A 17355-nucleotide genomic window follows, 5' to 3' on the forward strand; every position below is an offset into this window, starting at 1 on the left:
CAACAACTCCTCTGTATTCTGCAGTGGGCCTTAAACAACCAGAGGTGGCAACTGCCTATTCAGGTACCAAGCAGCCATTCCAGATCTGTTCTGGAGCAAAAGCAAGAGCCAAGGTAGAGGTTATTTTTGGTTTTAACACATTCATTAGCAATGGTAGTAGTAATGGGTAAGCTCTCACATCTAGGGGAAAGCCTAAGCTACTGTGGTCTTCCTGTCTAGAACCCAACTTTTATCTTTAGTGCCTCCAATTAAAAAAAAGTTTTAAACTGAAAACTTTTCCTCCTCACATTTTGGGTGCACAAATTTGCATTACACTGTAATCCTGTCTTCATCATGCAATTTGGTATGTAAAAGGTGTTACCTAAGGTAACCATCACCCTTGGTATTTTGGTGTCAGCTCACTGTTAGGTTTGGCTATGGAACATTTCAGAGATGTCTGCATTAATGGATCTGGGAATCTGTCATTCCCTTTCACTTATTCCAGATTTTTAATGAGAATATTTTTTGTGTTGTTCTCCAGGGAAGGATAAATTTGAACAGGAAATGCCACTTGTATTTTCAAGCTTCAGTTCATGTTAGACAACAGTATTACAGAAAGAAAACAATACTCTCCTCTGCCCATAATGATTCTGTGGCATTTACAAGACATCTTTTTGCTCTCTAGGTCTTTTTCATCAAGAAATATTTTTGTTGACATTACGCTCTAGCTAAAGCAAATTACATTTTAGAAGTTTTCTCCAATCTATATATTGATGTGTATTTCAGTGGAAACTCTAATTTTTTCTCAAAGTTTCTACATTCAGGTTTGCAGAGAAAAAAAAGGCTTCTCTTGTCTGGGATTACACAGACAGTGCACTCTCTGGAAAATAAGAGCAAAATTCTTGCCTCCTAAGAAAATTGCCATTTTTATCTGTGAAGCATCTAAAAGTGCATTCCTTTTAGAGATTTTCTCCTCTTCAAAGAATAGCATTAAGATTAAAATTTATTCCAAACTGCTTAAAAGAAAGACAGCAGGCAAAATTCATACCTCAAACACTTCCCGATCACTGCTGCAGAGGTCAGAGGAACAGGAGGGCTGCCTCTACACAAGCTGCATGGTAATTTAGCTAACTTGAGAAGCCAACCATACATGTGGAAATAAAGAAATCTGCATCCAAGGAAGATTTCTGCCACTACTAGCAGATGAAGAAGAAATGGCAGCTAAGTTTTCATAAAAATAGCATTTTCAGCAGATGAAATTTCAACTTAGGAGCTAAATCAAGAAAGGGAGTTTGTGGACTTCAGACAGTTTTTTCAGCATCTGAAAAGATGTGGCCAGATCAGTATATCTTCCCTTATATTTCAATAAGGAGAAAAAAAGTCTAAACATCTAAACAGAAATTCTGGGAAGACTGAAAAAAGCTCTTCCACCAAAAATTGCCCCTACCAGTAAGACTTAACATGTTGCCCTTTTAGATCTTATACACAACACATGTACTTTTGAGCCAGGAGAAAAAAAAGGATAATCACACAAAATTTAAGATCACTGTGAAAGTTTGCCCAAGCTTGACAAACAAATACTTCTTGGAAAAAGGGGAAGGGAAAGTGTCATGATCTCACTGAGTTTATTATCACAAACACTGGAAACTCTGTGTGGGGAGAGAGGATAAAAAAGTGCAGAATGAAGAGCTAAGGGACAGGGCTAAAGTAACTGGGAAAATAAGGCAGACAAATGCAGCCTGAAAACAGATTGGAAAAGAGAACTGGGGTAAGGCACCTCGACCGAGAAGTTAGTGTTAAAACCAGCATAACAAATAAATGAATCTGTGAACATTAAAATTTTAGTGGAACCCAATTTAACTGAAAGCAGAGGAACAGTGAGAAATCAGAAATAGCTGCAAACCCACTAAAACCACAGATGAGTCTCATTCCACAGTGTTCTGGTATGCACGGGGGATGAAGGCAACAGGTTACTAGCTATGCCATCTCAAATACTAGAAGCTGACAGCTGTGTGACAACTGCGTGGGTATCCATATGGTGTTCCATGATGAATTTTGTATTTGAAAGTCTAGAAAATTATGGTGGGAAAAAAAAAGTAAGTTTATCACAGTATATATAAGCAAGGCAGTATTTGAGGGGAAAAGGTATCATTCTTTCATTAGAAATACTGGCATATGCAAAAGAAACTGAAGGCCTTCTCCAGGCCTAAAATAGAAACAGTAACCTCCAAGGCTAAACTTAAACAGAGAACAATTATATTCTGTGTTTTTAAAGACTCAATAAATCTACATAAAATGCCAAATATTTCCTAAGGTAGAGTCTCTCTCATTTAGCTTCAGCTAGCTAAGAGTTAGATACTCCATCTGAATTGTCAAGGTTTTCCCCACAGTTTGTAAAAGTAGGGGAGGGAGAGAAGATCTGGCCAGAAGGTTACTGGTTTTGATAATTTCCAGATGGTGAGAGCTGCTTTTCGGATTTTGGACTCTCTCAACTTATATAAACGAGGGAGATTGGTTATGCAAGACCTAAGCACTGAAACAGTGGGTGAGATTAATTCCACCCAAGTTACTTAACTTTGCAGCCCTTCTGTCTGAATGTTTTATTTTTGCATGCACAAACTTACATGCATGCACATGTTTTTAAGGTACAATTCCAAATCTTATCAAGACTAGTAACCTCAGGGATATTACTTTCTTTGAGTTGCACAGCTACATTAAGATCATCACAGTTCATTGGACTGTATTTGTAATTAACATGCTAGAAACACAAAGTATTCCAAACTGTGCTACTGAAGTAAGAACATCTCTATTGCCAACGTAACTGCAGCGTCAATTCTCACATCCCACAAAGCAATCTGGCATAACTAGCAGCAAGACCAGAATTTCTGAAGCTCATCCTTCTTCTTTCACCTGCATATTAGAGAATAAAGTATATGTTCACTGGTGAGGATCTTCATGAAGCTATAAATATCCCTGCTATGGGCTTTGCATTTCCTTTCTCTGGTATAATTAAAGGTACTACCTGAGATCAATAAAACTTCAAATAACTTGCAAATAAAGCCCCATTAGAAGTAGCTTTTCTTCTTATGTTAAGCTTCCAGAAGAATGCTTTAGATCAGATCCTTGAGAAAGGGCTCAAATATTTAACATGAGAGGTCTTCATAAGAAAATTATGGATTTAGAATGTACGTCGTATATTAACCTCCTAGAGCCATACTTCTCTCAGTTCCAAGGCACTATAAATATTCATTTAAACAGAGGTGAAAGAAGAAGTAACAATAGGAAGTAACAATTGGAAAAGCTTTATAGTTCTTTGTGGAGTAAAGGTTTTGAACCTTTTACTCAGCCAAATTTCTCATTAATGTTTAATAACAGGATTCCTACTTCAGAGTTAAGATTACTACAAAAATCCAAAAGCTAAACCTGTACAAGTAAGCTTGAAGCTTCACTGCAATACTGCAATGAAGTACTTGCTTCATTGCAGGTCTAAACTAGACACAGATATGGAAAACAAAGCTTCCTCAGAGGAAGGGTGCCTTCTGTCCTTTGTAAACTGATATAGTAGCAAGCCTTCTGGTGGTACAAAGAGTAAACAATAGCTCTAACAGCAGTTTGTTGACTAGCATTGTGCTTGAATGTGCTAAATCTGACTTGGTTTCATCATAACATGATTCTGGGTGTGATTTCTTTTCCACAACACTGCAGTATAAAATTATATAGCAATAGCTCGGGATATGTAGCAATAAATAAAAAAGTTAGCAAATAAGTAAATTGGTTACTCTAAATGCAGTTGAAATCTTCATAGAAAAATAAAAATAATTAGTCTCATCGTACAGGTTTAATTCAGGTAGTACTGTTTGAATAGTCAATTATCACCACCTCTTCAAAAAATAAAAAGGTGGCTTTGAAGAATGTTAATTGTTAACCTCTCCCAGTCTAAAAATCAAGAGAAAAACCTCAAACAAATCCATAGATAAGAGATCCCTATACCTAATTATTCCTTTACTTTTGTCTTTCCACATATTTGCTCTTTGCAAAAATAAACTGTGCCCTCATAATTTGATTCCTAGCCAGATCTGTTCAGGAAGGGCATGTTCTTCCACTGAAAACTTCTAGGTCTTATTGTTTACTGTAGATACCGAGGTATCAAACTAAACAGACCTTTCATTTCCATTTTTCTTTTAATAGCTCAGAAGTGGTAAAAGATTGTCTTCGTTCACACAAAAACATATTTAGGAAAGAAGACAAGACACTTTAGCAGTAAGGATAAATTTTCAGAAAGTTCCTGAAACACGATCTTCAGATGAAGAGACAAGTGAAAGCTGAGAAAATATAATCACAAGACTTTGGCTGTGAAATTTTTATTCATATTTTTGTTAAAGCCTTGTATATGCCTGCTATATATTTTGATAAAAGAACAGATTTATTGCCATTCATATTTTATACTGAGACACAAGTGTTCAGTTCTCCTTACACCCATAAAAATGAAAAGTGCAACAGTGTGCTAACTAGTGCATACAAAAACTTTTACAGAAGCTACAGAAGGAATGGGCTAGTAGCATTTTCTAAAACTGACCAGAAGAGACCTCTATGCTGTAACTCATTAACTCATTACTCTATGCTGTAACTCATAAACAAATATGTGTGTGTGCATGCACACTTGTGCACAGCTCTGTACATGGGCACATTGGAAGGATGCTGGCAAAGGAACAGAAGCTCATCTATAGCAATATAAATTAAACATCATCCATTTCACTGAAAACCCTACTAAATAGAAACCAAGACACACTATAGACAGGCTGATCATCCTTGATTTGCTTCTCTGATCCTGCCATCATTTAGACATCAACCCTGCATTCTCTTTTATGTTATCTGAGGAATATGGATGAAGGGGGCACTACACCACAGAATTTGAGGACAAATGCCACTCCCTCATTTTCTATTTTTTTTTTAAACCTGCTAGAGCCCACAGGATGGATATTGTTTGGCCTACGTTTAGCCTTTCTAAAAGACACTGGGGAAGCTCCTACTGATTCTCTTTTGCTCCCCAAATAGTTCCTTAGCACTGCAATGACATTTATAGCAGTGGAAGCAGGAAGGACTTACAAAATTAGAACAGGTTCAGAGCCCAGGGGGCAAGTCCATCAGATACTAGATACTGTTTTTTACATGTTTCTTAACACTATTCTTCACTGGCTGATGCTTTGAGGGAGAAAAAATGGTAGGCACCACTTGGATGAGTTTTTCACACAAACAGTCACAGAAAACTTGATCCTGTAGAAGCAGCAGCTAGTCAGCTCTGCTCTGCAGATGGCATTGCCTGCAACATATTTCTGTGCATAAACATGGCATTACTCTATCTCTGTTGGAAATGTTAATTGATTTCAAGAAGATAGCTTGCCTCCTGGTCAAGACACATACTGTCAAAAGAAGAGGTAGGTGTAACCAGTCAAGTTTTTTAGGTCCTACAGAATTTCATCTTTCCACATCTCAGTGCTTTATCACACTTAAAAATATCACCTACCTCTGTCATACCACAAACCTACATTTTTTTCAAAGCCCATCTATAACCTAAACGGAAATTGATAATGATGATAATCCCGTTCACCCAAAGTTAAGTCTAAGAAAGCTGTTTTGCAAATAATTTTCAGCACACTGGAATCTGTGGTAATCTTCTGTTCTTAGAACTGTATGAAAAATATGCTTCATAATATGCATTTGGGAAGGAGTTCTCAGTTTTGTAAGGATTCTTTCTGGACTGAAAGATAGGAGAGCTGTTTAATAAGGGAGCACACTTCTATGCCAAAAACTGAAAACAGAACAACCACCCTTTTCAGAGAACACAGGCATCTTGCATCTGCTGCTGGAGTGTATAACAGATGAGGGTATGAATAGGATATTGGGGGAAGCACTGAGAGAGGGCATGTACGAGCATAAGAAACTGCACAAGGTTCCAAGAAAAAACAGTGTTGATAATCAAGAATACTGTTCATGGGATGGTGGTTCCAAAGTAAAATTGAGTAAAACATTACGCCAAGCCCAGAAGGTTGCAGCACAGCTGATTCACAAGCAGACTATGTGTCCCCCAACAGGAGGATGGCCACAAACTTGCAGCTTATAATATATGAGCCCATCTTCTGTTAGCCCATCAAGGGAACAGATTATGAACATACTTTTCAAACACAAACTCCAAACAAGGAAAAGCAGAAAACAGACCCATGGAAGTTGAAGAAAGCAAGATTGAAGCTAAGGACTATCCCATAACAACAGGCAACATCTAAACATTATATATACACAAAATAAAATTTGTGTATATATTCTTACAGATATAAGAACTAATTTGTCATCACCCCCCAGAGGAACTTCAGAGATGAAGTGGGGACATGAAAGCTCCTTACCCTTGCCCTCCATCCTGCATACTGGAGATACTGCCTAAATCAGACATCTCTCACAAGCACACACACACATCCCTTTAAACTTCTAAGTGTATGGGTACAAGTGAATGAAACCGTGAAGAAATGGGCATCCATGAGTACAATCATTTCACTTCAAGACCTGCAAATATTCACCCTCCTTTTATGCAAGACCGATACTGAACTTCATTATACTAATCTTTCTACACCCAGTACTACACAGAAATTAGTTTTCACATGGAGGAAGAAACAGAAGATGCCTTATCAAAGGTTTTAAGGTACAAGCAACTATAAAACTGGAGAGCAATGTTGGTATCTGTTTCCAAAAAAGAGTTACCTGTTCTGTTCAGAAACAAATCCTCACTTTGCTACACATCTGAAAAAGTGAAAATAAAATTGCATAAAGTGTATAATTTCTCATAATGGGCAAAGTAAAACCATTATGTTCTATGGTGTTAGAGCTTAAAAGGAACTTGCATAAAGATTGATCTAATTTAGCAATTTAAACAAAAATGCATCAGGAATAGTAAAAATGCAAACACTTTAAAAATACAGATGATGTTTTAGTTTTTATCCTTAATAAGAAGAGCATAAATAGATATACTTTAGAAAATGAGAAGCTAGCATGCAATTGGACTGTTCTTGAAAAAAAGCAAGAAGCAGACTCATCAAGCTTTATTGTCCAGGTGCAGGTGCAACTACACACAGCAAAAATAAGTATGTATTTTGAAGAGTTTCAGAATTGTAATATGTGTATAAGGCATAGATCTCATAAAAAATGACTTCAGTTCTGTGCAAACATTTAACAACTGCTATTGGTTGAAAAAAGAGCATAAAGCAGTCTGAGCAAAAGTGGCCTCTATTCAAAAGCTCAGCCTGCCTTCCCACTGTATCCAAAACTTCTTAATCACCACACTTTGGGGTCAGGTTTGTCTAGTCCCTTACTTAGTCCCTCACTTAGCTGTGATCAAACCACACATTATAAGTACAATTATTAGGTCCTTTGCATAAGAATTTACAAATTTGTACAAATTTTAACAGCTGTAATCATATAAAAGGAAACTACTTTCTTTTTCCCCCATTTATTGTTATCCATGCTTTGAATGAGAAGTAAATACCACTATACTTCAAAAAAAGTTATATATTCCAAGAATTTTTATTCAAAAAGAATAGAAAGGGGTTTTTCTATATTTTAGGAGGGTATTCAATGAGTTAGGAATTACGCAGAAGTGAGTAATCATGGAAATATAAATTGCTTTAACCAGGACGTTCAGAGGGACAATTTACTATTTAAAAACACGCTGTAATCTTTACTGATTAAAAAAACGCAGTGCCAAGAAGAGCCTATACGTTTTCAGAAAAAAATGAAATTATAGAAAGTTTCCACTGTTATTGTGAATGCTTTACCTACACTGTCAACTGCTCATTTTGCAGGACTCCTGAGTTTTTAAAAAAAGAACTTTAAAGTCACAAAAAAAGAAAATTAAGAAAATAAGGTAATGCGAATGGCATATTCAAGACACTTTAGTGTATTTAAATTTTAGATCAACTTGGTTGATACAAATAATTTTGAAAGCCAGACAGATGATCCAGACCCATTTTTACCATGGTACATTTAATAATCTACATGAATGATCTTCTGAAACAGTGAGTTATGCTCTTAGCGGCATTTGTTGAAATACACAGAGTGTCCAAAAATCAATTATTAACCTAGTGCTCTTAGAGCTGCTCATGTGTCCTAGAACAGTTTAAAAACTCCACAAGAATCCCTCACAGGAAAACAATTAACCTAAAATTTAGAAATACCATTTTGTTTGCATCAATTATGCTACACAGTAATTTGTAATTTAATGACAAGACCAGATTGTAATCCAATATTCAACCAAGTTCATACTACTACAGATGTAGTCCTATAATTAGCCATATGCTGCTCCCTCTCCCATATAATAATTTGCATTAACTATAAATTCCCTTGCTTGCACCACTACTTTCCTAATGATCCATACCCTATATCAGGTCTCTAAAACTCATCTATTTCAATTTCTTCTGCTGATGCTTCTAAGAAATACCATAGTCATGTTCCTAAACTTTAATTATCAGCATAAAACTTTCAATTTTTTGCAAGAAAAAATTATTTGTACGGATAGCCTTGCTTTGAGTGCTCATCACATCCACACTTAAAAATAAGATTTCAAGTACAAGGACCTTAAAATGAGATACAGCTCTACAAGCTGTTTGCAATTAAGAGCCATTAAGGGCAGCTACAGAACACACTGCTGCTGGTCTGAATATGATTCCTCTATTATTACAAGTGTAATGATATATAATCCCTTTGCAGATGGATTTTGCAGCAGCTACTAGGGGCTTGTTTATTTACTGGCAATCTTCCAAGCCAAGTTCTTATTTGTGGCACAAGCAGTAACCTCTCACTTAGCAACACCTGTAGCCACAGCAAGAATTCATATAAAGGATTATGTAAAATAATATAAAAAATACATACAGTTTGTTTACGAAACATAAGAAAAAGAGCAAAAGATGTCTGGTTTATACAGAGCCATTACTGTGACCAACTGGAAGAAACTGTCTAATTAAAAGAAATACTGATCTGAGATACTGTGACTGCAACAAATTGCTTGTCTTTGACTTAATTTAAACTGAAAACCATCAGTAATACATTTTACATATCTTTCCAAAGCAAAATGAATCACTCTTGTTATTTTTAACTCAGGCTTCTATGCTTCTTTCACCTACCTCCATTACTAAAGTACAAGGGTGATTCCCTGATTGTCTCCCTCACCCTTCTTGTTTTGAAGATTTCTGCATCACAGCTGTCTCTGCACCCCAGCTTTGTACTGCACGAAATGTTATCATGGACAAGCCAACTTAAGTCATCCTAATTTGTGGTACTGAGAGCAAAGACCCTCACACTGTACTGCTTTAAACTGAACATATCTGAAAAGAAAAAAAAATTTAGTATCCCCTTCCAGAGCAAGTTAATTTCTCCACTCTGAAAGCTGTCTCTTATCTTTGCCCTGCACCTTCCATTTCTAAATATTAGCCATTGGGAGCAAAGGAGGGATAGAATGAGAATTTTTAGTACTGAATACCATCCATATCTGAGCAGGGTTCATAACATGACAAGCACAAAGGAGAGGTAAGGGAATGGAGTATCCTACAAGGGAACTTTCAAACAAACACCAGTTTGAATTGTCAGAAAAGACTCAAAGGGAAACAACACAGCAAAACTGCAGACATCAAAGCAGCATCATTCCATTGATATGGCTACAAAGTGACTGATGTTATTAACAAAAAACATTAACAAAAAATCATCAAATAGTTGGAAAGGACCCACAAGGATCCTCAAGTCCAACTCCTGGCCATGCACAGGACACACCAGGAATCACACCATGTTTCTGAGAGCATTGTCCAAATACCTGTGGAACTCTGTTAGGCTCAGTGCTGTGACCACCTCCCTGGGGAGCCTGTTCCAGTGCCCAGCCACCCTCTGGGTGAAGAATCTTTTCCTGATATCCAACCTAAACCTCCCTTGCCATTCCCTCTGGTAATTTAATGCATTTAAAAATGCATTCATGCCCACTTTGTTGAAACCTGGCCAGGCCCTTTTAAATAAATAATTGTATGTGACTGATAAAGATAGCAAGGGTTTATATATGATCAAATTAAATAAAACCTTGAAACAGAGTATATCTTAGCAATGTATAGCAGAAGTAACAAACAGAAAACAATAAAAGAAATGGAAAGAAGATCTGGGACTACCTTACTTCATCCCCTCATCCTACATAGCCTTACAAATGTGAACCCAAATATTTACTTCAGTTAATCCCAGGACTCAGACTTTGAGGAAATTAGGACAACACCAAAGATCCATTTTTTTTTCAGTAATGTGGATAAGACATTTTAGAATATGATAGTTTCTTCAAAATTACTGCTTTAATGGGTTTTATTAAGAAATGTATTATGAAAAAACTCTTTAAAATAATTGAAGAATGAGAGTGACTCAGGAATAAGAGTTTGAGGAAATAAATAAAAGGCAGTAGTATTGTGATATGGAGAATATTATAGCCTCCCTTGGGAGTGAGAGGGGAGACTAAATTAGTAGTGGTCTGCTCAAACTGTGGGAACTCAGCAAGTTCAGTTTCTATGCTCCATCCTGCACAAGTATCTATCTTTGCAGCACTAACAGTACACATAATGAGTCTTCCACTTCCTTGAATGCAAATCAGCACTTTATTGACATCAATCACATTTAAAACCACATTGATACAATGCTATCTGATTGTCTGTTTCCCCCTGCCACAGGGGACTGAGAGGACTATGGAAGAGGTTCAGGTAAAGACAAATCTCACACTGCATCAATGAAAAATGAAAGCTATATAAATTGCCAATACCAGATTCACATCTACCCTGCATAGGAAGCAGTTACAGATGGTCACTGTATGTCTCTTACATGTATAGAAAGCAATGCCTCAAGTGAATCAGCACTAATCAAGCTTGCCTCTCACTGCTGCACTCAAGGGAATGCCATGGAAGTAGAGTTTGGAATCCACCAAAAAAATACTCTGTATCTGACATTTCAGACCAGAATTCTGTAAGGAATTCAAAAGGTAATTCACTGCCTCATAGTGAAGTTGAAGCAAGTGGTTATTAAAGAGTTATTATGACTTCAGCACTACCACTTGCCTAATAGATCTATTTTCCTCACATAATACTTAGGACAGATCTCAACTTTGACTACTGCAAACATTTACTGCTGGCAAACTCTATTTATCCAGAAGGTCCAAAAAGTCTCATATTTATTGTATGTGTTTCACACAAGTTTTGGCACAAAAAAACCACCAGTGATATGATGCTTTAGCCCAAGGAATAACAGCAATAATGGAATAATCTTCTATAGGTAAGTTGCCATTACTGAAAGAAAACCGTATGCAGAGATTTTAGCCTGGCAACAATTAAAACCAAAAATCTTGCCACAAAGCCAAACCAAATTTGATCAATTGAGAAAATTAGCATATTGCTTTTAATTACACACACAAAAAAAAATCAGCAAAAAATTTGAGGATGATGGGAAAAAAACACAGGCAGCAATCTGGTTTCATTTTGAGAACTCAGATTTTTCATTTACTCATCATTTAATTTTTCAATCAACCAAACAGGAACTACTGTCAAATCAATCACATCCACAGTAAAACAAAAATAAGCTGCACCCATTTCAGTACAAAAGGTTATACCATGAAAGTTAAAGATAAACTGCAATGACTGTGTTCTTCAGTCCAAGTACTTGACTTAACACATGCTGGGGAGCTAAGGAAGCTTGAGAGCCAAATCTAAAGAAAGTACATGAAAAAATACAACACACTGAAAAAACCTGCAGCTTTTATAAACAAGTACACTTCCCTTTTAATTTTGACACTAAAGGGGAACGCAACAAGTTAAAAATGGTTGGCAGATTTAAAGAGCGAAGGTGTTAATCACATCAGCAGACACAAGAGTTGGAAAAGGGATTCTAACATCCACCAGGGAAATTCAGACTCTGCTTTTATGATAATATTAGAGAAAACCCAAATTTTCTGTGAATATGAAATTCTCATTTGCTTTATGAAAGCAGCATGAGCAGGTTCCTGGTGCCTGTGCATAAAATTTCTGAGAAAAGACCAGGAGGATCTAGGAATTAGTGCACAGTTCTAGAAATATGCAATATCTGAACTACCTGTCACCCTAGATGATGGCACTGCTCTTTAGGGGTACAAAAAATGTAGTGGAATAGCTTGTGTGACCAGAGCTCTGCCACAACAGACACAGCTCATCTTCTGTTAAATATCCTACAAAGGCAAGGACATCCTTGCAGAGAAGGGAGCTTGAATGCATGTACATTTCTTTCAAATACCTAAGACAAAAGTTTTTTAAAGGGCTGGAAGACAGAACAATACAGGTTACATTAGGGGGAACACCTGCTTCAAAGCACCTTATGAAGAGAGCAAAATAGATAAAGTCTTTTAAGGGAAGCCTTACAATAAAGTCCAGTTTTCACAGAAGACTTAAAGCACTCCAACATTTGCTGCAAGGGTAATACAGCGTGATGGAGACAATCAGATTTTTGGAAAACAGAGAAGGCAATTGCTTGGCATTGATCAATGAACCAACAGGAATGTGAAGGCTGATGGTAACCTCAGAGGCAATGTGTATGCACCCTGACAGAAGACCACTGTACAAGGAGGCATTAGTGATGCACATCAGAGTTCACCTGAGGTGGCCCAGGCTGCAGGACAAACTCAGCCAGGTCATTGTACCAGAGGAGCCTGCAAGCAGCTCCCACTCAGTATCTGAAGATACATCACCTGCGTGGCCCTGCCTTTATCCACTAATGTAGCAAGAAGTTCTCCTGCAAACATCTTTCCATTTAACAATAGAATTGATCAGGAGTTTCCTTTTAAAAGAATCCTGCAATAGCTTGAATAATGAAAATAGAGAAAAAAACCCTTCTTACAGACTGGTCTTCACAGTATGCTGCATTCTGATCAGAGGCCATTTTAATGCTGCACAACTGAAGATTCCCAGCACCTGTTCCATCTTTACTTTGTTATAGTGATGTTAATACTCACTGAAGAAGAAGCACTTTAAATTACAATTTACAGAGCCTGTGTGCCTTTCTTATGGGTATTACAGCAGACCAGCATCTCCACTGTGACAGTGGAATTTAAGATTCTGAAATAATTAAGAGAGAGTGACAGTAGAAATACAACCTTAGACTTACAAAGGAACAGATTTCACCTTGCTCTACAATCTGCTTGGAGACAGCCCTGAAGAGCAAAGGAGTCTGAGAGCTGGTTGCTCTACAAGAATTACCTCCTCTAAGCACAGTGATGGCCATGGGAAAATTTTCACAACTTGGCCAGCATTGGTAAAAGGGGAATTACTGACTCTGCTCAAACACAAGCAAATAGTGTGAAGTGTGAAGAAGTGGGTTACCTGTAGAAACAAACAAACAAAAAAATATATTGGTTTCAAAGGGACAACTAAGAAAACCATGACCCATGCTGATCCGTAGGGGCTCTAGTAATAGAAGACATGAAAGAGGCTGAGATACTCAAAAGAAATGTAATGATTCTGCTATATGTGCATATTCACTGTATTTTCTAATGAGTAAAATGTACCTTTCTTTAAGGAGTCAGCAAATATTTCTTTCATGTATTCTGAGGCAAACTAACAACAGAACACAATGCAAGAGTATTACAGAAGGCGCAAACAAGACAAAATTAAATATCAGGCTAAGAAGACATTGCCTGGAAGTATTAAACCTATTCCAGAGGTTATTCTTCATTCTTCTTCAATGCATCGAAGTGCCAAATAATTCTAACTAACATTTCTTTTTGTTTCTTTTTAATATAGGAATTGAGTGGTGTTTATCTCAAAGAAAAAGGTCTAAAAATGCCTCATACTATTAAGAACCACCAAAACATTCCTAAAATGAAAGACCAAAACAAAATCTTATTAGGTAGGAGATGTTGGACTTTTAAGAACAACTAGCACCAAACTTCCAAATCATTAAACCGTATTTCCCTCAGGCTCAAGGCCTTTGGTAACACACAGCATACTGAAGGAGAAGTCAAGGAGATTTCATCCATTTCAACTATGCTTTCAGAGAAACTGCATCACCACACACCTTCCTGCATACCTGACTAACCTAAAAAACCACCATCAATTTATACATACAAATATATGTATATAGGCATAGAATGTCTGGACTTGGAAGGGACTCACAAGAATCACCAAAGTCCAACTCCTGGGCCTGCACATGGCACCCCAAGAATCAGAGCATTTGCCTGAGAGCCTTGTTGAAATACCTCTCATGGTTTGACTGCCTGCTCATATGAATTCATCTTCCTCTGCAGCCTGGCTGTGTGGTGAGCCCTGCCTCATCCTAAGAAACAACCCTTGCTCCAGAGTCATCATCTTCTCCACCTAGACAGAGTCTCCACTTACCTCAGGCATCTATGGATGTATTCACCTCATTTCTACAAACTCTACTTGCAGCTGCAATTGTCAGTGTTCCTCCTATAAACACAGTTTATTATCTCACAGTGTAACATTTCCTTATCACACTGGCTTTTGGCTTAATTTTTTTTTTCTTTAGGCTTCTTTCTCAATGTGCCCATCTTTGGAGACCTATGGCTTTACCACAGCATCTTCCAATCATGTAATTGCCCAACAACTCTGCATGAAGCAGGAAGACCACTTTGTAAAGTAAAAGGGATACTGGTTTTATTCAAAGGGCAAACATTTGACAAGTCTTAAACATTAGAAAATATTATTTTCCTCAGCCATGATCTCTGACACTACTGAACAGATTTTTCAGAAAACAGCCAAAATTCAAATAAGCCAAGACAGCCTTTTTAAACAGTTTGTAACTATCAAATGTATTTCCAGTACTTTTAACACAATGCATTTCAGTGTATTTCCTTAGGAAATAACCTCTGACTAAATGAAAAAATAGGAAAAAGCTTTTCAGAACATAATCTCTGCTTTTTTTCAACATTATTTGCATTAGCTTAGCATCAGAAAAAAAACCCCTCAGATAAACAAATAATCTTTATGCACAAACCAAAATTAGCAATGAATGATTTGGGATAAAAACAGGCTGCATAATAATGTAAACACAGTCATTCTAGAGGAGCTAGTTTAGCTTTTCTGGTAATGTTCCTTCAGCAAAGGAAAAATATATATAATAATGACAAGGTATTTGTTCCTTATGACATTCTCTCCTACTTAAATCTATATAGATATGCCAGTGAAACACACTGAGGTAAAAAGCTACATATTTACTGAAGCACCAGTGGATTATAGGTTGGAAAATTGTTGCCATTAGGGGCTGGCTCCTCATTTCACACAAAATTTACCCTTTCAATTATACAGTGGAGATATATTGACATAAAATAGCTGGGAATTTGATTCTGGCATATTACCACTATTAATAAACATTAATATAAATACTTCTACATTCAATGTATGCCTACGAGCAGCCAAACAGTAAAAAAAAAACCCAAAAATAAAAAAACAAAAAAAAACCAAACACCACCACCAACAACAACAAAAAATCCAACAAAAACCCCAAAAACCCACCAAAATCCCAAAAAATGCTACAAAAACCCCAAACCATATGTCCTTGCATTGCATGTCCAGGTAAGTCTGTTAACACTGTATGAAAGTGTATATAATCTCTGTATTCCTACACAAGTAGGAAAGGTCAGCATTTAACTTTCAGACAGTTACTCTTTTTTTGGTAAAATCAACAGCTCCTAAACTCATCTGCTCTCAGAGGCTTGGTGCAGCTTGTTTTAAGCAAAAATCATAAATCAGATGAAAATGGCAACATGCCTCACCTTTTCTTTAGATCTCCAAAAACTGGAAACCCTAGGTTTCAGTAAACCCACTTGCCAGAAGCTTAAAGAAACACCACTTTGGTTTAAACCTCTAGCACAGCTGCTTCCATTAAGATGAAGTTGTAGAAAAAAATGGTGTGACTACCAAAAAATTTAGATGCTCACAAGGAAGGCAGCAGTCTTACACAGGCTGTTGGAACACTTTCCTCTGCTAAAGGAAAGCTTTTCCTTTCTAGTCATCTGGTGTGCTGCAAGGTGTTCTCATAGGAACCTGGGCAACAGATTAGCCTGCCAATATACCATACTTTCAGAGTACTGAACTCTTCTGCATGAGCGTGAATAGACATGCACAGCTTAAATTTCACTCCCAATGCAGGGAATCTGAGAAACTTACTGAGTCTGGGTGAGGTTACTTTCCACAAAGAATAGAGATGCCTAGTACAAACTGTATCATCACTACCCAGGTGTTCTCAAACTACTCGCCCTGAATTTTCATACCATGAAAATCTAAAAAGATCCAATTTACCTAAGTCACTCTACTGACTGTTATACATCCCCAGGCCCAACAAGGCTTCAGCTGGAGAGGATCTTAAGCTCAATTTTTTTTTTTCCTTTTTTAAGTCAGTACAACAGTGTAAGACACACCAGACAGAACCATACGCTGTGTGCAAAAGCCCTTCTGTGTACACACTAAAAGCCACCACAGGAACATAAACCCTCAGCACAGTCCTAACTTTTTCTAGAAAAAAGGTATGAACTACATAAAAAGACTTTTATATATATTCTTGGATCACTGCAATTCTGTGATTCTCAAATGTCTTGCTTCAGAGAAGTTATTTTGTTAAATGACTACACTGCAGCTCCAAAGACAGCAAAGTAGTTTGTGTCAACTCCGTGTTGATGAGCAGCAAGTTCAGATACATCCAACTTACACACTAGTTAAAATAGTGTAGATAGGTTGCCAGACTTAATTTTTGTATAAAACAATGGTTTTTCATTCCTTTTTAACTTCTTCCTTTTCCAAATTAAAATCAACAACCAAAAAAGTCACTGCTTTCTTACTGCCATTTGATCATCCTACAGCTGTTGAAATCCCTCATGGACTCCCCTTTCTCTCCCCTGCCCCTTCCAAGACAGCCAAGTGCTTCTACAGCAGTTTTTGGCAAATAGTTTGGCATTCTAATTAAGACTGCTTGAGCATAAACTGTGTTCCAAAATAATTTTTTGGTCTATATTATTAAAAACTCTCTAAGTTGAAATTAATAAAATATTAGTAATATTTTAGAGAAATATTAAACACCAAAAAATGAGATTTGGTACTACACATAGCCATTTCCTCTGAAACTTGCAATTAAGGTTGCTATTAAGCAACTGACTGCAAGGAAAAGTCCAACCCAGATGCCATGACTCACACATGTTAGTTCTCATCAAAAGTCACTGCTTCAAATACCAACATTTCCCTCTGACTTAAAAGTAATTCACCTACCTTGTGTCTGCATTTAAGTACAACGCCATAGGCTCCTGAAACAGAGAAGATGAGTGATAAACCATCTCAAAGAAAAAAA

The 17355-nt window shown here is 37.0% G+C and overlaps 1 protein-coding gene across 1 annotated transcript in view; it reads right to left on the bottom strand.

Moving 5' to 3' along the window:
- CDKL5 (cyclin dependent kinase like 5) overlaps positions 1 to 17355 on the bottom strand; it is a 77173-nt gene that overhangs the window by 59138 nt on the left and 680 nt on the right. The window contains exon 2 of the mRNA XM_053935956.1: positions 17277 to 17311. Within this exon, the coding sequence (XP_053791931.1) occupies positions 17277 to 17311 (35 nt within the window). The remainder of the gene's footprint in view (positions 1 to 17276; positions 17312 to 17355) is intronic.

This window comes from Vidua chalybeata, chromosome 2 (genome assembly GCF_026979565.1).
Source record: "Vidua chalybeata isolate OUT-0048 chromosome 2, bVidCha1 merged haplotype, whole genome shotgun sequence".
In the NCBI taxonomy this organism is placed as follows: Eukaryota; Metazoa; Chordata; class Aves; order Passeriformes; family Viduidae; genus Vidua; species Vidua chalybeata.